The following is a 19,643-nucleotide window of genomic DNA, read 5'->3' on the forward strand; positions in this document are numbered from 1 at the left end:
GAAGCACTCCACATGTAGTGGCACATCACACTTTCCACACGCAAATGATGTGCGTCCGCCGCAGTTCTTGCATCGCTTGTACCTGCTACCAGTGTTGCAGGGCCAGTGGTTCAAATTATCAAACCTGGTGGCATCAGTTATCGCCACCGCCATTGAAGATCTTCTGCCCTGCCTACTTGGCTTTGTTCCATGGCGCAGGAGGAGGGTCTGGGCTACCAGCCTCTGGAAGGAGAGGAGATCCTTCTCCCCGCTTTTCCAGGACCTAAATGAATGACAAAACAAGCATGATAGATGCATGAATGTGCATCGTTTCATCCTTTCTACAACGTCATGCCCCATATGTAGAATGTTCTGTAAAAGCAATATCACACTTGAGTTTGTGATGTTGGTCTGGATATCATCACTGTTGCTCTTGTCGACCGAAGAGCACTAGCGATGACCTCGAGTCAAACATCACCAACTCGATTGTGATATCACTAAATAACATACAGCCTTGTGTACCTGTAATAGCACCAGCTGTTCACCATGGCACTGTTCAGGGCCCAGCTGAAGCATGGCCACCACCACTTCTTGGACCGGATGTTGACTCTGTAGCGGCTGACAAACTGGTCATGCAGGTCCACTCCTCCCATGTGTGTGTTGTAGTCCTGGATACACTTGGGCTGTCTGACCTTGTCCATAATCCGCTTCTGTTTATTCCATCTCTTCGCCTCAGTTTCGGTGAACTCCCTCTCCATGTTCGACACCACGGTGACCACGCTGTTGTCATTCCACCTTACAATCAGCTTCTCTGCCTCAACCAGATACTCAGCATCTCCTCTGGGTGTCTTCTTGAAGGTCTGGGGTGCTGTGAAGGGAACGTTATGGAGCTGAGTTTGTCGCATCGTGCCACAGCTGCCATAGCCTCTCAGGGTCATCTCATCCACCAGGGACAGGGTTGTGAAGAGGTTGTCGTGGTAAAACTTGACTCCAGGTGGCACTTCAGCTTTCTCTGCCAGGCCAAGGCCAAGGCCAAGGCCAGCTTTGGCCGCAATTTTGATTTTTTTGAATTTCCTGTCTTGGTTCTTAGTTTTGTGGAGCATGGGCCCAACAATCTGACTGGTCACATTTTCATTTGTGCCACTGACCTTTCTAGTCTCTGTCTGACTCACTGAGGATGAGCACCCAGGATCATCATCGGGGGGATTTGGCAGCTGCATGTCCGAATTAGGTAGAAAGCCTTCACCTTTGAGTATTCTTGATGGGAGGCGGTTATGGTCACCAGTGGCCTCATCATCAGATTGGTCACTGTCACAGTCTGTGTCATGTGCGTGCATTTCTGACTCAGGCACAACTGTGATGTCCGCCACAGTTTCAGAGTCCTGCAGCATGGCCAGGATCTCTGCTACGGTGTACCTAAGGAAAGGACAACATACATGTTAGCTAGCAAGCGAATTTTAGCTAGCAAGAAAATGATGTATGGTAATGTATAAAAATCCTATACACAGAGGCCTTGAATACCTGTGAATTTATTTAGCTAGGAATTATTCTAAAAGGACTAAAATGAGCCATTGTACATCATTCTACAATTTTAAATAAGTAAATTAGGAGCAATCCTGCAGACAGTGTTTTCCTTTAGTTAGCGACATGCTATGTGCCCACTGGCAACTTTTGTTGCCACTCACAGAAATAAGCCCATGAACAAAAAAATATTTATCCTAGGTACAATTTTTTTGGGGAGGGTTACTCTAGAGACTTGAATGATTAAATAATTATAAATATGTTTGGGGGGAAAGTCATAAGAAATTTGTGAAAATTACCTCTTTCCAGGATGATTTGCATCCGCCATGTCTTCAGCCAGAAAGAGCGGGAAGCAGATGATGTCATGCGATAGGAAGCACTTGGAAACGATTTTTTAAAAATCAAAACCTTTGTCTAAGTTGTCTACTAGCATATAAGTGGAAAAAGTTGCATTAGTACCTTTGAGATTTTTTATTGTGAGTCGAAAATGACAGTGATAAACTTTGGCAACAATTGTTGCCAGTGGGGCAAAACGGGTTAATGTGAATAGGAACATTTCTTCGAAGCGTTTCTTCACTTCAGCTCCATTTTTAAGTTTTTTTCCACAAATAAACATGGTAGTGCCAAACCACACCTGTGATTGAGATTTTGAGTTTGAACCTCTGTATGCATACGTGTGTGGTTTATGTGTGTGGTTTATATATTTTCAGACATATATAAACTGTCTGCTTAAATGTTTTTTCTTTCAGTCCCAGTTGTGGCTCATGCACATGCACACATGTGTGTCAGTTCATTTCATTTGTATATACAGTAGCATTAGAAATACTCCTAAAGCGGTGGAACACGGCTGATTAGTATTTTCCTCTGTTTCTCTCTTTTGTGACTTGCAGAACAAGAACAACAATTCGAAAGGGGCCGAACAGCAAAGGAGAAAACAAACTTTCGCTTTTCAACAGATAAAAGGCATGATTCGGGTTAAAAAAAGTGCAAGAACGTGCGAAGTGCAGCTGCATGACACAAAAGTGTGAAAACCAGAAAGGCTTTTCCTGCCTCATAGCCTTTCACACACTCCTCTGCTGCTGGTGTCTGCTGCACTTTGGCAAAAAAGGCTCAGATGGGTTTCTGCCACTGAGCCAACATGGAGACTGAGGGGAGGCTGGTACAGTCAATTTACTATGGGAGTATTGGAAGTCAGGACACAGAGCGGCTGCTGGAGAGATTCGGGTATGATGGCAGCTTTCTACTGAGAGACAGCAGCACAGTGCGGGGAGCCTACTGTCTGTGTGTGAGGTGAGCTGCCGGAGGAGCGGTACAAGTGTGACCCAAAGTGCCAGTTTTCTTGTAGTTGTGCAAACTTATGAGTTTACTAGGATATTTTTGATTTAATTATGTATGTATTTATGAGTACATATACAGAGCGCTGTGATATTAACTTTGTATTTCACACTGCAGATACAAGGGAGTAACAACTGAGGAGATACTAATTACGCTGTAACAAATACCTTCTTGGTATTTTAAAATAAAAACTACACAAATGATGCTTTACTTATTATAATTAATGATTACTGTTGGATTGGTTTACAAGAAAAAAAGAAACCAGAAAAAACTCACACAGACACTGGGAGTGCGTGTAGACAAGCGTGCACACAGAAAAGCCATAGTCCCACAACTGGGACACATTTTCACACAACTAGACTGAAATGTGCAAATGCTCTGTGAAAAACAAAATGAAGCAATATAAATCTACAATCTCGGAGTCTGGTTCTGATATTTTAGATTAAAGGAGAAATGCTCAGTTGTCGTTTTCTCAGTTGTTGTAATGACTCAGTATTTTTAGGGGGTGTGGGGTCTATTATCGAGTATCTTAATCCCCGTTTCTTACACTGGGTTTTTGGGCTGCTGGTTGTTATGCATTTCAGTGATATGTGTTTAAAGGTAAGGAAAGCTTTTAGAGAGTGTAACAAGGTAAGTAAAGCTTATTTGTAGTGTGCTTTTCACAGACATGAGAGTCACAGAGCGCTGCACAACAATGAAAACACAATCAATATCAATAGAGAACTAGGTTAAAACAGAAGAAAAGAAAAACATACACAATAAAAGAACATCAACAGGAGTCCCGATTAAACAAAAAAGTTTTTAACTGTTTTTTAGAAAGCTCCACTGAGTCAGCTTAACTGACCTGGAATAATGAACTGTTCTAGAGGTCCTTGGAGTCACAGACTGAAAGGTTGTGTCCTCCCTCGTCTTCAGTCTTTTAAAATTTCATATTTTTCCATGCTGTATATTAAAAATTAGAAATAGTAATTTCCTACTAAACAACAGAACACTACGCAGAATAGAGTACACCAAAAATAATGCTTATTTAGAATAGTTAGGATGCAGCCTGCAGCCCCACTATGTAAGTAGGAAATAATTGACCATTTTTCTAAAACTGTTAAAACGATGCTTGTTACACTCGACATTTTGTGACACTACGTCATTTGATAAATGTTGCATTTAAATAGAACATTTCTAATATTTTATGTTATTTTATTTTATGCTAAATGTAGCATAAATAAAATTACCTGGATAAATAAAAGTACCTGGATTATTGATAATAAAAAAATATTATTAAATCAATTTATTTATTTAATCTTATCTTGATTATAACCACGACTTAAGTCCCACTGTGTAATGAAATGAAAAATTTCATAATCTCCAGTGAAATTATAACTGCTATTATGTAGTACTTGAAAATTATGACAGGAAGTATTTAAGTTATACTTAGGTGAAAGAACTTATGCCCCCATTTAAAAATACATTATAAGCCCTGTATGAAAACATAAGTAAAATAATATAAATAAATAAAAAAGTACTTCCTGCTTTAAAACTTTACCCACAAGCTAAAATTGGCCCCTCTGATTAATATACTGATATTTTACACAGATCGATATCGCTGTTGCACCAATGTTTAAGCAGTATTTTACTCTTATACTTGGCTGTGGTTGAGTTCTTATTGGACTAAAATTTTCACAATGTCATCTCAGTTACGCAGAACCTGAAGCGATCTTTGTTAAATCAGAAAAGCATCCACATTGTTGCATTCGGGGTGGGATACAAATTGCAGTTTTGTTAGAGCCTTTTAAAAAAACAAAAAAACCCCACAAACAAACAAACAAACAAACAAACAAAAATACAGCAATCTTTTGCCAAATCTGAAACACTGAGTGTCACGGCAGGGCACAGCGGTGTGATGATGAAGTGGACCCAAGTGCAGACAGGGAAGGAGACAGAACTGTGTCTTTAAAAAAAAAATGAGCCAGACTGATTAAACACGAAGAACAAAACAAATCAGAGGCGAGCAGGGCAAAAACTAAAGTAAAACCCAAACTGGAAAAACTGAACTATGACCAATCTGTGATAACTATGATAACCAGAGATGGGCAGTAACGCGTTACTTGTAACGTGTTACTGTAATCCGATTACTTTTTTCAAGTAACGAGTAAAGTAAGGGATTGCTATTGCAAAAACGGTAATTAGATTACCGTTACTTTCCCGTAGGAACGCTGCGTTACTGCGTTACTAAAACCGTGATTTTTTTGCGATAATGTCTCACGACAGTGACGTAAGCAAGTGCGACATTCATGGCAACAGCTGTGTGCAGATCAACAATGGATGACATATCGAGTGCGGGAGAGAGTATGAGCATGCAGCGTTTAAAGCGTGGAAGTACTGACCTTACTTTGAGTTTGATTCCATAAAAAGTGACAAAAACATTAGTGTCCGTTGTGCGTGGGAAGAAAACTTCTTTTTACAGCGAAAAAACCCCTAAACAAGCACCGAGTGCACAACGACGTAATGGGAAATTCACAGAGAAACTCGCGGATTCTTCCACTGACCGCTGTAGCACACCTGCACCAGGGTAAACCTCCGCCTACCCTACTCCTGCTTTACAGGTGAAAATAGAGCAAAAGGACCGCTAGTCTTTGACTTTATTTATTTTCTGCTGTGTTTTACTTGCATCTATTTGAAAGAGTCAGTGTAAACACAAAAAATATTTAATTTTATGTGCTGGAATGTGCAGAAAATAGGTTTAAATATTTAAACAAATTTCTTCCAGTCAGAGAATGTTGCATATAATTACATTTTTGCTTGATGCATAAAGTTAAAAGACTAAAACTAATAAAACAAGTTTTAAAAAGAGACTTTTCCATTTGATTACATTTTGTATGATGGATTATGTAGAAAAAGTAGAATTGGGCTGAAAGATCTATTGCTTTATCACCTATTCAGGTTGTAAATTGTGTTTTTAAAAAGTAACTAAGTAATTAATTACTTTTGAAAATAAGTAATCAGTAAAGTACGGGATTACTTTTTGGGGGAAGTAATCAATTACTGATTACTTTTTTCAAGTAACTTGACCAACACTGATGATAACTGACACGAGCATTAAACAGGGACGTGCGAGAAAATATGATGTACAAGAACATGAAACCTGAACACGACCTGAGCAGAATACATGATGAAGGAATACAGATGACCCGACGATGACTAAAAGAAAACACAAAGACCAAATACACACAGAGGTGATTAGGGGAAGTGGAAACATATGGGGAAAACAGCTGACACAATTGAACATCATGACACAACAGGGTAAGGTACATTAAACACAGTAAACATAGAAACAAGACTTTCAAAATAAAACAGGAAACACTGAGAGACGTAGACATGACAACTAGCACAGAAGACAAGAACAGACTCACAGAAGGGGACATAGATGGGAACCTAAACTAGAATAAAACTCAACTAAATCCTAACTAATAATGGCAACACCAGAACTAAGCATATATTCAATATCATATAACAAATCAAAAAATAAAAAGTGAATTCAAAATGCCGGGTCACAGGCCGTGACATTGAGTCCTTAGTAATGCTGGTAGCTCTCTTATACAGGCAGCCAGCATAAATGTAGTCCAGACTGGGCTGTTCTCTGCAGTGTGGCTGGTGTCCCATACTGCGTATGTAGAAATGTAACAAAAGCTGAGTACATGTGGAGGGCGTTACGTGTCAGAAGTGCACAATACAATAAGCCTTTAACAACGCCCTCTATTAAAAATATATTTGCCACATGCCGTGACACAATAATTCAGACTGCAACCTTTGTTTTGCAGGGTGATAATACGATAAGCAACAAAAAAAGGAAAATATGACTATACACATCAATCAGATTTGCTCTGGCAACTCGTTTCAGGTTGTGAAACACACATCTGAAATCACTGAATCATCCTCCACCCCAAACCACATTTTGTGTCTCTTTCAGATATGCACTTTCAGATACACCAGATTTTAAAGAAAGTCATTCGGACTTAAGAATTGTCGTTTTTTGTGTTGTTGTTTTTTACAGGAAAGCACCGTTTGTTCACACCTACAGGCTCCTACGCTCTGCCGATGGCTGGTGCCTTCAGGTGGGGGTACACACAGATATAGATCACACACACACAAACACAACATAAGGCGGGCATTTATAGTTTTGTGTATGTGGGATTGTTTCTTTGATTAGCAGGATTCAACAGCCAGATCACCAACATTTAGGACTCTGGAGGCACTAATAGAAGGCTACAGGAGGACTGCTGTAGTTGGAATAGCCCCGCTCACAGATCCCCTGGACAAAACACAAGTACGAAACAGCTTGGGCGAAGGTATGACACACAAATACACACATGCGCATATTTTTCCCTGCTTACACACACGGCCCATTCACCCACGGAGGCAAAAGCACACCCGTAAACTCATTTAAAATGTCTATGTTGACTCATAATCTATTTAGTCACCTCTAACACAGTCTCACTGATCTCCACCACAGAGTTTCTTTACATGGAAATGAACAACAGCAGCAGCAGCTCTGTGTACTGAGGCCATCGTGCTCTTAATCTCTCAGACGATCAAACCGACAGAAACCACAGCGCCTCGCTCATCTCGTCTGCCCCTGTTTCTCAATTTCTTTGTGTATTTATTTTCAGTTTTTGTGTTGATTTAGTCATGGTTTAAGACATATTTTCAGTAGCCCGCAAACTGCTACTGAAAGATATTTAAATGTTTTAACACACGCCATGAGTGGGAGCACTTTTTTGTTGCTGGTTTTTTGAGTTTTCTTTTGTTTTTGTTTTTTTAATTTTATGCAGTGTCTTTTTCATCAGACCTACGTTCATCGATGTTTGTGCCTTTTTGGGTGCATACATCAATGATTTCTGTCCAAATGGTGTCAGGCTTAATGTAATGTTTTATGTTGTAGAAGTTTTGACAAGTGCTGTATTTGGATCAAGATTGTTGACGTTTGTTAGCATTCTGTCTCGTTGAGAAAGTCGTGTACAGTGAACTGTTTGAGTTCTGGTTTATCGGTTTATGCTCGCTCATTGTAACGACGTAGCAAACGCAGCAGAGCAGGAAAGGTAGACCGTGAAATCTATTGTGAGCACCAAACTTTCTGGCACAACGACTTTAATTGTTCATTTATTTTTTTTCATTTTCACAGATCTCAATAACTGACAACATGTGATAGCAGGTCTGAAAATGACTTTATGGTATGAAATCTGTTAAACTTATGCTACTAATTAAATGTTAATATATTTAAAAACTATCTCAGATCAATTATAGGAGTTTTGTATAGAATTCTGTGACTGTGAAATGTATACAAACAGTAAATTCTGGGTGGAAATGTGCAAATTTCTTTTCTTATGGACAGGTAGAAGATGGATAATAAAACAAACAGAGCTTCTCGTCTTGCGCGAATCAGCTGCAACTCTTGCCAACACCTTCATTCATTAAGGGCAGTTTAAAACAAGATGCTTTAAAGCTAATACAGCTGTTCTGCCAGTGGTTTTTCCCCACTGATGCTGTGGACAAGCCTGCACACTTTCTTGTTCCTGTCAGACATTCATGCTGCAAAAGCTGAGTAACATAAACACGTAAAAAAAGTGTAACAGAGGAGGGGCAAGCATAAATGAGGTAATTAAAAAAAAACATGTAAGTATGACAAGTAATTCCAAACAGCTCAAAAAATATTAGCATCCACTCAAATGGTTCCTGTACAGATTAGCAAGCAGTGTTTTTGCTAGCTAAAGATACAGTTGTTGTGTCTTTAAGGGAGAAAAGTAAGGTTAATGTGTAATAAATGTAATCTGAGGGATGACAAAAGCTGAAAGAAAGAGGACACAAGAGCTGTGTCCCAAATGTAGGCTGCATCCTTCGGAGGCTGCATTTGATGGCCGATTACGTCACAGCCAGGTGACGAAGGCTGTCCCAATCCGTCGACTACTTCAAATGCGTCCTTCATTTCCCCGAATTTGAAGGATCGGTCGGGTGTGTCCTTTGTGGCCCACCATATCCCAGAATTCATAGCGCGGCCCGGCCAATTTCAGTTTCCAACGATAAATGTAAAGCTTACGTGTAATGTCCCACATTAAGACAGGAGATCTGTACACGATGAGTTGCTCTTAGTTATCTGATTATATCTTGTTGAAAATATCTTTTAATTAAAAAAATTGCTGCTTAATACTATTCAAAGCCCAGTAGCGAAAGGTTGATCTTCAACATGTAATAAAGGCAGATGTAAGCAGTCAGTCTTGCAGCCTTTATTTCTGCCTGCTCATGTTTCTAAAGCAGAATCGCTATGGTGATCGCCATGAAATCTCTTTAGGCCGGTGTGTGGAACTGTAGCCTTTCTGTTGTTAGCTGGTAATTATGTAAAGGTGGATTTAAGGTCATTTTACAGATTAGAAAAGTTATGTAAAGAATTAACATCTCCAATCAGTATTTATGCTACATGGTGGAAAAGTAATCAGTAATACATTGTGTAATACTTATACTTGTAATAGGTTCATGGCTGCTGAGCAGCAGGACTTCCTTCTAGAAGGAGTCCAGAATTTAAAATTTCTAAATTAAAAAGCTGATGATATTCTTTAGTTACAGTTTTGTTTTCCTAATTCCAGCTTTATAAAATCTTTATAATGTCTATGAATTGGACAGCAGCCATGGCGGCTAATATAACATTTTCCTATATACTTTACAATGATGTAAATCCACCATGACCAGTAAAGACCAGAAAAAAGCACATGAAGAAAACACATTTACTGGTGCTCACAGTTCACAGTAGAAAGGTTTTGTGACTTATTTCTAAGTGACTCATTTTCCCACGCTGCACTGCTACACCAGAATGTAGAGCTGCCTCACCTTAGCCCCTGGCAATAGTTTAGCGTATTTTTCGGACCATAAGGGGCACCGGATTATAAGACGCATTAAGTGAAACAAAACAGTCAGATAAGTCAAACCTGACTCGACTCATTCTTCGTGCTTCCTCCAAGTCTGTACCACTGATTCAATAATGTTGAATTCTCTTGCAGCTGCTCTATCCGGTCTTTAAGTGATGACATGACGAATCCTGCTTCCGGGCCTAAAGTAGTCTGCATTTAATATGGCTTTTGTGTTGTTAACATGTTTAATGTTATGTATTTTCTTCTATTTAATCTCAAAAAGCTCCTAAAAACAGTCAGTGATCACTGTTGACCTCCCTCGGCTTTATTACCGCTAATCATTTATTTAAGCTCAGTTTTTAAAACCTTACGATGTAACTACAGCCCAGCCCATGCAGCAGTATATGAATGACTAACCTCGTATTGTGGATGGATTATCTCAGTTGTTCTCCTGGCTGAAGTTTGGTCCTTTTACAGCATTCTGCCATGCGATTACATTTGGTCCCGACCACCGAGAAACCTCACGTTAACTTTTATCAAGTGGAAAAAAGTTAGTGTGTTTATATTATGCTCACATAGCTGTGTCGCTAGCGGTCACGTAGCACATCATTATATACCAGCTAGCCAAACTTCAGTTACCCTACAAACGTCACTGCTGTGTAGTTTTCTGTCTTCATTTATGTTGGAAGTGATAAGAAAGCTGTACGTTTGAATTTGTTTCCAAAATCCCTGTCAGGACATGCTATATTGTATTTAGATGGAAGCGAGCTAACTTCCTGCTAACTTCTAACTCCGTTAAATGTCATAAATTCCATTTTCATGGATGCCTGGATGTTAAACTCAATTGTTACACTTGGTAGAGCAGAACGCTGATCATTCAACTCTCAGTGATGCCACAGTGATCGTTTGACTTAGGGACCTGCAGCGGAGTTTGAGCCCAGATACGACTAGTGACGTCAGACTTAAAGAACGGATTCCCATGTTGTTGCAGTATATTAATGCAAACCTCATATTGTGGATGGATTATCTCAGTTGTTCTCCTGACTGAAGTTTGGTCTGTTATACCCCGCGAGGCTCCTGACTACGGTAGCCGTAATGATCCAACAATCCATCAAGATCTGTGGCTTTGTAGCTTACCAATGTCATACTAAAACATTTTTTGACAGATTAATGAGTGCCGTGTACCACATAAAACTGGCTAGAGGTCATAATACATACAATACATAATACATAACACAATACATAAGACACACTGGATTATAAGGTGCACTGTCCATTTTTGAGAAAATTAAAGGATTTTAAGTGTGCCTTATAGTCCAAAAAATACGGTACGTGTTAATGCTCAAATACTCAGCGATACACTGACTATGTTGTGTACAAGTTTGAATTTGGCTTTCGTTTTGATCACATACTAGCCAAAACTATCTGGCATGCTATCACTAGACAAAATCTATTCACAAAAAATACCAACACAGAAGTTCCATCATTGTAGTGGTTGCCTCTACAGAGCTACAATTTCCCATGATCACACATTGATAGATAAACTTAAAGTGTGGTGAAAATCCATCTTAGCACCTCTAAGCGTCATCAGGTTGATCACAGTCTATATCTTGTTTTCAATCTTTACAATAACCAAAGTGCAAAAACCACACAATAAACTGCTGTTGTGTTTCTCAGCCTGCAACGGTTCAACATTTGTTTACTTTTAGGAGAAAATTGAATGTTTTGTTACTGTTACGGTGCGCTAAGGTAAGTATAACAGCTTCACATACACAACTGTAGTTTTAAGCATGTAAATCTCTGATACGAAAACAGGTATCTCCTGTTCAGAAATTCAAACTTCTTCTTTGAGGTTAACTTGGCTTTATTCACATTTTGTTTAAAATCCTCACATTTTATCAAGGCTGGCTTGACTCCCATGGCTGACCCATGTTCTTGTGTCCCCTTTAGTCCTCATCTTCTTTTTATTTTAATTTGCACTTTTAATAGTTCTCTAAATATATCATATTTGCTTTTCTTGGGATGCACTTAAGAGGCTAAACTACTCCAAATTCACCACTCGTCTAAAAAGAAGGCTTAAGACGAATGAGGCTGTGTGAATGAGATTCAAAACAGCTAATGAATATTCATCCCCCAACCTTATTTCACATATTAAAAAAAGACATACAAAGTTAACCTTTGTGCTGTTGTTACATTGGTATGCACTCTTTATATGTATCAAAAGGTATAAAAGGTATATATAGATCTGAAAGGCTAGATTACAAGGCTATACATAGAAACGCATAAACACAACCTTTGCATGTATTTAACACCTGTATACGCCTCCTGAAATGAAATATCATATAAGAAAAACCAGACAGGCTATACATTTAGATATAATGAAAGTCCTCATTGTTGTTGTTCTTCTTCAACCTGTGCATCCTGTATTACTTCCCAGGGTTTTTCCCAGTGTCTTCAACCTCAGTGATCACTTCTTCAGGCTTAGCCGATGGGGTAGAATAGAAAAACTGGCAACACAAAACAGGAAACAAAGCTTTTAAATTTTGTATACACACATCTTGGTGGTTCGTAAAGTGTTAGAAATGTGAGCTTGTGTATTCACAGTCTACAATGTACTCACATTAAATGCATCGCTTTTTTCCAGGAAATATTTGTACTTTGCTGGGGGGCGAGGAATCGGAGGAAAAAGGACCTTAGTCACCCTAAAACACACAAGTATACACAAAACGATCCTTGACACGCTTTTAGTTTTAAAAGGGGGGAAAAAACAGATGCAAGGGAGGAAGTGTTTTATCTTGTATCTCCTTTTGCATTCTCCTTATTTGGTTAGTTAACAAGTCAAACCGGGGGATTTTTGCCTGTAGGTTGAAGAACTTTAGGGTGGATGCTGTGGTGTGAAGAAAGATGCCATTCTCTCACTTCTCCTTTTCAACTTTGTTCTTTCACATTTAAAACCAGTTTCACATTTAAAAATCATGACAAAGTGGATCAGAGAGACACAAACAGCTTAAAACAAAACAAACCAGCAAAAGGAGGAGTCACAATACCTCTGATAGCGCACAAACAGCACCAAAGCCAGCAGGCCCATGGGTACTCCGAGACAAATGAAGACTATCACCACAGGCTTGAGCACAGAATCTGACTGTTCCATCGCTACAGATACACAACACAAAAGCACTGTTCATTAAACTGACATGTTGATAATTATAACACTGCATCATCAGCCACTGTTTCAACCACTGCACAAGAAGACATAGAGGACTTACACGGTGTGACAGTGGGACTCCATTCACTCCAGTGATCTGATCCTGAGCAATGCGATGATATTCTTGTCCTCATTCTCACGCTATAGCTGTGTGAAGGATCTACACTTGCCACTGTATGATTTGTATGGTGTTTGGGTAGCCAAGATGTTGTTTTTTCCTGTTTTAAAGAGATTAATCAAAAAATGGTTAATCTCACTTTAACAAGGCCGACTGATAAGATTGCTCTGACTTTGGACTTCAATTAACCCTCTGAGGTCTAAGTATGACTTATCATAACCCTCTTTTTTAAATTGTTTTACAAAGAAACTGAAAACTGAGCTTTTACAATTTTTAAAGCTTAGTTTCTTACAATAAAAACACAGTTTTTATCTTGCAAGGACTGCACCTTTATCTCCTTTTTTGGCATCAGATTGTGGTTATTCTTTGCAGGTTTTCTGTACAGTCTGGGTTAAGTTGACACCTGCTGCATTGGCATGCCCTTAACAGCACTAATCATTGGTTTTTTCCCCCTGTTTTTGCGTTTTTATGAGGACAGAAACATTTTTCAAAGCAGGGGCAGCATTATTATTATTTTGTTTAAAAAAAATAGCCATACATATGGAGCCTTAGACCTCACAGGGTTAAAAAGAAGTTTGTCTTGTTCACTATTCCTGCCACACGTACAAAAAAAACAAAAACAGAATGTTGCATCTGGAATAATGACAGCCTGTGGTGAAGCGTACTGTACCTGATCACGTATTTCCACTTCATTTTCAAAACAGTTAGCATTAACGGCGTTTCTGGTGCGAGGCAGGTCCCATTTTACAATCAGGTTATCATTATTGAACGATGCAGAGATGTTAGCAGGTGGAGGAAGATGCTCTGTCACACACACACATACAAGCACATGATCAGTAAGGTATCTGACAACAACACAACCTAAACCTAACCTCAAGCCTTAGCTTATGTTCTAAAAAGACTTGATTTGTGTAAGGTCAGAACAGTTTTCCACTTTTCCTCAGTCCATTTTAAAATTAATGCCTGCTTTTAATGCACTGCAGAGACCCGAGAGAATATTGATTTTCGGCCGATTCTCAGAATTTTTGATGATATTATGTATCATATATTATGAGGTGTTTCAAAGTCACTGGGAGGAACATCATTCTGAAATTGTTCCACAACTTTGTAAACAAAGTTTTTTGCAGATTGGTGAACCTCTGCCCATCTAAACCTCTGGGAAACACTACCTCTCTTAAGAAGCTCAATCCTGTCACTGAGCTGTTGCCAGTAACAAAATGTTCTTTCAGCTGTTTCTTTTTATTATCCCTTACTTTTCCAGCCTTTTGTTTCCCCATTCCAAAGTTTGAGATGTGTTGCAGGCAACAAATTCAAAATCAGATAATATTTTTCCTGAAATAATAAATCTGTTTAAAAATGTGATGTTTTCTGTGCTCTGCTGTGAATAAAATATGGGTTTATGAGCTTTCCAAACATTCCATCCTTTTTTACATACATTTTACTCAACAACTTTCGATCCCAACTTTTTTTGAATTGGGTTCATATAACTACTCAACACTGTTTGTATAGTATTACCTAGTGTGTCCATGTCATACACGTAGGTGTAAGATATCCAGTTGTGCAGGGACATGTTAAAATGTAAAACTACGCCTGATATTTCCCCACTGACAGTCAAGGACATCGATCCAACTCTTTCCACAAAAGTACGGCTTAGAGACTTAATTACTGTTTCCTCATTACAGACACTGGAAGAGAGAAGTACAGAGTTAAAACAATGTTTAGCGTTCATTGTTCCACATTAAAATGAACCTTTAAAAAAATCATAATACCTGATAAACACAGAGAGCCGAGTATCTTTCTCTAAGGTGTTGAATGACCAGGAGCAGTTGAGCTTATTTGTTGAGTCGAGGAGGCAGATAAACGTCTCCTTTATTTCTGAAAGCGGTTTATGTGAAATCTCCTCTGCTGAATTCTGTATGTTAACCATCTAATACAAAAATTTACAGTTTACAGTTTATTTAAATACCATGCACTGCGTCTGTGAGGTCATTAGAAAACAAAAGTGTTTATACAAAAGCTTATTCTCATTTTCACCTCATACGTGTCTGAAAACTCCTGACAGAGATCCAAACCATGGCTTTCAGTCGCTGCTATAAGAAAACACACGTTTAATCTGCAGCACAAATTCTTAACTGATCAGAATTTTGTATTTTTTTTTCTATAAACTGGGTTTTAGAGGAGTCCAGTTTTGATTAGCTTACTGTGTAAAGGAAGCAGGAAACAAAGTCTGACACCACCCAGATTAAAAAAGGTTAAAGTAAAATCATTGTTGAAATAAAGCTCCTGGTATTTCCTGCAAAAATATTTTGATTTTCACATTGCCAAAAGCCATTCTTCTTAAGCGTTTTTTTCCCCTGAGGACATGTTTGCATTGCGATTAATCATCCACCTACCACTTTGAGGGAACCACAAAACCAACGAAGTGGACCAAATTACAAGACGGATCGGAAACACAGCCATGGCCGACCTGAGTGTTTTACACACACACACACAGAAAGACAGAGACACAGATACACAATAATGAGCATAAAGTCTTCAGCCACCGTACAGTAAACACAGGAACGCCATTGTACCACTTTACAATGAGCAATTTCCTGTGTTTAATACTTCCCCTTTTTACATGCTTACTTGTAGAAGGTGGGTGCTTGTAAGGCGTCTAAGTGGGCACATAATCAACCACAAAGAAACATCTTTTCTCAGATGAGTCTTAATTCTTCACTAGGTTAGTCACTTGTCCATTTTACACTTATTTATACAAAAAAGAAAGACTTGGTTTGGTTTATTCACTCTGTTTATATCTTCTCCCTCAAAAAAAAAAAGAAAAGTGGACCCAACTATGACTCACTATGCTGGCGTAACACGCTCTTATGAATTGAGGTAAATTCCCAAGTTTCCTACCAGCTATATTATATTAAAAATTGTGTAAATAGCAATAATAATAAAGTCTCACCTTCTGCTGTCCCTCCTCCGTGTCTTGTGGCTCTCTGTGCTCTCGCTGCCTGAAGACAATGACACATTTCTGGGGAAAGAAGAAGCATGACGTCACATACTGTACTCAGATCCAGGAAACCAAGACTTTCTTTCTGTTTCTTCTTTTTTCTTCATTTGCTCGTAAAGCAGATCAAGCAAAGTGAAACAGGTCAACATCAATGCATAAATATTATCAGCTTCAACAAAGCAAAGCAGATCTATATCAACAAACTAAAGTAGATCAACATCATGTGGTTTTCTAATACAAACCACATAATGTTGATCTACTTTAGTTTATTTGGGTTAAACCACATTTGAGGTAAAAACAATAACAACTAGATGTAATAACGAGACAGAATTACATATAACATCTTTTTGTATAAGATGTTGTCCCCCTGGTTCAGTCTGCTTTTTCTGTCTTTCCTCCACTTTTCTTTCTCTATATGTTAGAATCTGTAATGTATGTTTGCACTGATTGCCGATCACGCTTCAACTGAGTCGTCCTCGGTCAGAAGGAATGGTACTCCACAGTGATGTAGTTCAAATATCTTTACTAAAGAGGTGGCAGATGACATCAACAGGATGTACAGCGTTGGTAGGGAGGCATTACAGTATTCACATGCAGGTAACGGGGGTGTGAGTGTGTATATGGGTATGTGTGTGTGTGGTCATCTGTAAACAGAAAGAACAAACATTTGTATTAACCACTATGGATAGCAGTGTACCCCTTATACAGTACTGTGGGTTTCCAGCGTAATGTTATACAATCTGCCATAACCTCATGGCCACTAGATGGCACCCTAAATGAATTTCTGGCTTGTATATACATTGGCAAACCAGACCTCTGCAGATTGCAACGATTCAGAGAATAAACATAGTAAATAGTTACATCCACCTACAACCACAATGCTTGACAGTAAGTCGTATATGGAATGAAATATGGGCTGAACACAAGGCTGCCTGTAGTAGGCCAAACAAAACGCATCTTAGCGATAGCAACGAGACTAGCCTCTTAGCGATAGCAACGGGACTAGCCTCTTAGCGATAGCAAATTACACAGATAAAGTCAACAAGCCTCACTCTCATCTTACAATACTCACATGGTAAGCACACACGCAGTATTAACTCACACCGAATGCACGTTAATACGTTACTCCTCCGACACACCTCTCATCTGCGGACTTTTAACAGAATCAGTTAGCTCACAATCTGCAGCTTCAGCCGACCCTGCAGAGAAGTCTCTCCTGTGTTAATATCAACACTTCACCGAGTTCTTTTGATTCCTCAGAGGCATCCGATGGAAGACAAAACACTGCTCAGTAGACCATTTAACACTTTATTTCTCTTTCACATTACTTCTAGAAGGGAGATGCGTCCTGCAAGGCACGTTGCTGCAGATCTCAAAATGGTGGTGTGCCCCTGACAGTTTTATTACAGTTTTATTACGGAGTTTTATTATTCCCTCATTCTAATCTAAACAACAGTGTCTCAGTAACTTTCCACTAGAGATGGTCCCCTCTTACCTACATTTTTCCCAGGCGAGCGTAAGCGAGAGTCTGCAGCGATCTACTACACAAGGAAATATGGTCTATATAACTTTATAACACTTATTATTAATAAAAAGCATAGCATTATTGAGGCACTGAAAAATTATTTATTCCCAACAGCTGATACCTGAAGTATTCACTGGTGTGTTGGATAAATGTCAGGGTTTTCCCACCCAGTTTTATACCTGAGCAGGGGAAGTGTGAGGACAGTCTGCAGGCAGTCACTGACTACACATCTCCCTGTAGACAGTGTTTGTTCTTGATGGAGGCAGTATATTAAATAAGTGCTAAAGTCCATGTAATCCCTGACACATATTAAGTAGTCTAGGACAACCCAAAAGTATAGACCTAATGCTAAATACAGTGGCTGGAGGCAGGAAATGAGCAACAACAGTTATTATTTTGTGAAACAGTGAAAATAAAATAAGACACATTTTACAAAATCCACAATAACACTAATAATAAGCCGGCTTAACAAAAACAAACCAAAGAAACACAGTCCCATTGAGCTCAATATTTCAGTTTGTCCTTTTTGGTCATTCGTCAAGTCAAGATTTCTTTTAATTTCAGTTCCTTTTTTTGTTTTGGTTTGGTGATTTGAGTTGTTACCACTTTGGTTTTTTCAAGAGAGAATAATGACATTCTTCAACAAGGGCTCAGGCTGTTTGGGCACAGGTTCGCCATCTCCATTCGGAGAGAATTCAGGAATCAGTTCCAGTTGCTTTATCAACGCAGACAATAAAAAAACCTAGCCAAGATGAGGTATCAGCATGAACAAGGCAAGGGACACAGCCACGTGGCCTCTCTAGCTCGTGCTCCCATCAGCTTAACATTAAAGTTTTCAAATTAAGCTACAGGCCGGTGGCTCTGACATCCCACCTGATGAAGACCCTGGAGCAACTGGTCCTGGCTCAGCTTCGGCACCTGGTGAGCTCATCATTGGACCCACTTCAGTTTGCCTACCAGCCTGGCATTGGAGCGGATGATGCCGTCATTCACCTCCTACATCGTTCCCTTGCTCACTTGGAGACCGCTGGGAGCACTGTGAGAATCATGTTCTTTGATTTCTGTAGTGTCTTCAACACCATTCTTCCCACGGTCCTGAAGGACAAGCTGGAGAACTCAGGATTGGACCATCACCTCACTACCTGGATTTTGGACTACCTCACCGACCGATCACAGTATGTGAGGACTCAGGGCTGTGTGTCGGACAGGGTCCTCTGCAGTACGGGGGCGGGTTCTGGCTCCGTTCCTCTTCACCATCTACACTGCAGACTTCTCCCACAACTCCACCCAGTGCTTCCTGCAGAAGTTCTCTGATGACTATGCAATAGTCGGCCTCATCACTGATGGGGACGACAGGGAGTACAGAGGACTGACCCAACACTTTGTGGACTGGTGCCAGCTGAACTACCTCCAGATCAACACTAGTAAAACCAAGGAGCTGGTGGTAGACTTCCGCAGGCACAAACATTCTCCACTGCAACCACTGAAAATCCAAGGTATGGACATTGAGGCTGTGGACAGCTACAGGTACCTTGGAGTTCATCTATGACTCTGTGGTGGCCTCAGCCATCTTTTATGGTGTGGTCTGCTGGGGTGGCAGCATCTCTGCCGGGGACAGGAAGAGACTGAACAGGCTGATCAGAAGGGCCAGCTCTGTTCTGGGATGCTCTCTGGACCCAGTGGAGGTGGTGAGTGACAGGAAAATGGTGGCTAAGCTGTCATCCCTGTTGGACAACATCTCCCACCCCATGCAGGAGACTCTGACAGCACTGGTGTAGGACAGAGAGATTTCGCAGGTCTTTCCTCCCCACTACTGTAAGACTGTACAACAAAGACTCCAACTGATCAAACACACACATCCACACATGTGCAATAACACTAAGTGCAATACTTTTTGCTGGCATCATTGTATTTTTACTCAGTTGTATACAGCATTTGTATTCTATTTTTATCCTATTGTATATTTTATTCTATTTTATTCTACTGTATATAGTATTTTATTTTAGTTTATTCTATTCTGTACAGTTGTGTACTGTATCTATTCTTATTGTATTCTAATTTTTGCTTTA

At 39.5% G+C, this 19,643-nt stretch overlaps 2 protein-coding genes across 5 annotated transcripts; one reads left to right on the plus strand and one right to left on the minus strand.

Moving 5' to 3' along the window:
* The first annotated feature begins 2,331 nt into the window (after positions 1-2,331).
* On the plus strand, positions 2,332-9,056 carry LOC147308878 (SH2 domain-containing protein 1A-like). 2 transcript variants are annotated; one of them, XM_086272229.1, is made up of 4 exons: positions 2,332-2,790; positions 6,884-6,944; positions 7,040-7,178; positions 7,343-9,056. In XM_086272229.1, exons 1-4 carry the CDS (start codon positions 2,639-2,641, stop codon positions 7,390-7,392), a joined length of 402 nt encoding a protein of 133 aa, XP_086128355.1. In that variant the 5' UTR covers positions 2,332-2,638; the 3' UTR covers positions 7,393-9,056. The 2 variants fall into 2 exon arrangements, with proteins under 2 accessions (XP_086128355.1, XP_086128356.1); XM_086272230.1 differs by having other exon boundaries at positions 7,043-7,178.
* A 2,512-nt stretch (positions 9,057-11,568) lies between these two features.
* LOC147308879 (interleukin-5 receptor subunit alpha-like) lies at positions 11,569-17,435 on the minus strand. Of its 3 annotated transcripts, XM_086272482.1 has the most exons (12): positions 17,289-17,435; positions 17,122-17,202; positions 16,002-16,070; positions 15,445-15,518; positions 15,086-15,141; positions 14,821-14,978; positions 14,567-14,736; positions 13,722-13,855; positions 12,995-13,151; positions 12,776-12,881; positions 12,349-12,430; positions 11,569-12,235 (listed from the first exon to the last, which is right to left on the minus strand). In XM_086272482.1, the coding sequence occupies exons 4-12, from the start codon at positions 15,509-15,511 to the stop codon at positions 12,155-12,157; spliced, it is 1,011 nt and encodes a 336-aa protein (XP_086128608.1). In that variant the 5' UTR covers positions 15,512-15,518; positions 16,002-16,070; positions 17,122-17,202; positions 17,289-17,435; the 3' UTR covers positions 11,569-12,154. The 3 variants fall into 3 exon arrangements, with proteins under 3 accessions (XP_086128608.1, XP_086128609.1, XP_086128607.1); XM_086272483.1 differs by having other exon boundaries at positions 15,086-15,138; positions 17,122-17,435; XM_086272481.1 differs by having other exon boundaries at positions 17,122-17,435.
* Positions 17,436-19,643: the final 2,208 nt, after the last annotated feature.

The sequence above is a fragment of the Aulonocara sp. 'chitande type north' Nkhata Bay genome, linkage group LG18, assembly GCF_057382095.1.
Source record: "Aulonocara sp. 'chitande type north' Nkhata Bay isolate Kocher_YH1m ecotype deep benthic linkage group LG18, A_spYH_male_GT1.1, whole genome shotgun sequence".
In the NCBI taxonomy this organism is placed as follows: Eukaryota; Metazoa; Chordata; class Actinopteri; order Cichliformes; family Cichlidae; genus Aulonocara; species Aulonocara sp. 'chitande type north' Nkhata Bay.

What these genes read in the sequence shown, in the direction of transcription:
- LOC147308878 (XM_086272229.1), top strand. Translation starts at nt 2,639, where the DNA reads ATGGAGACTGAGGGGAGGCTGGTACAGTCAATTTACTATGGGAGTATT. An exon ending in CCGATGGCTGGTGCCTTCAG is followed by an intron (nt 6,945 to 7,039) that starts GTGGGGGTACAC and finishes TTCTTTGATTAG; the next exon opens with CAGGATTCAACAGCCAGATC. An exon ending in ACGAAACAGCTTGGGCGAAG is followed by an intron (nt 7,179 to 7,342) that starts GTATGACACACA and finishes TCTCCACCACAG; the next exon opens with AGTTTCTTTACATGGAAATG.
- LOC147308879 (XM_086272482.1), bottom strand. Translation starts at nt 15,511, where the DNA reads ATGGCTGTGTTTCCGATCCGTCTTGTAATTTGGTCCACTTCGTTGGTT. An exon ending in CGGCTCTCTGTGTTTATCAG is followed by an intron (nt 14,737 to 14,820) that starts GTATTATGATTT and finishes TCTCTCTTCCAG; the next exon opens with TGTCTGTAATGAGGAAACAG. An exon ending in AAAAAAGCGATGCATTTAAT is followed by an intron (nt 12,236 to 12,348) that starts GTGAGTACATTG and finishes TTGTGTTGCCAG; the next exon opens with TTTTTCTATTCTACCCCATC.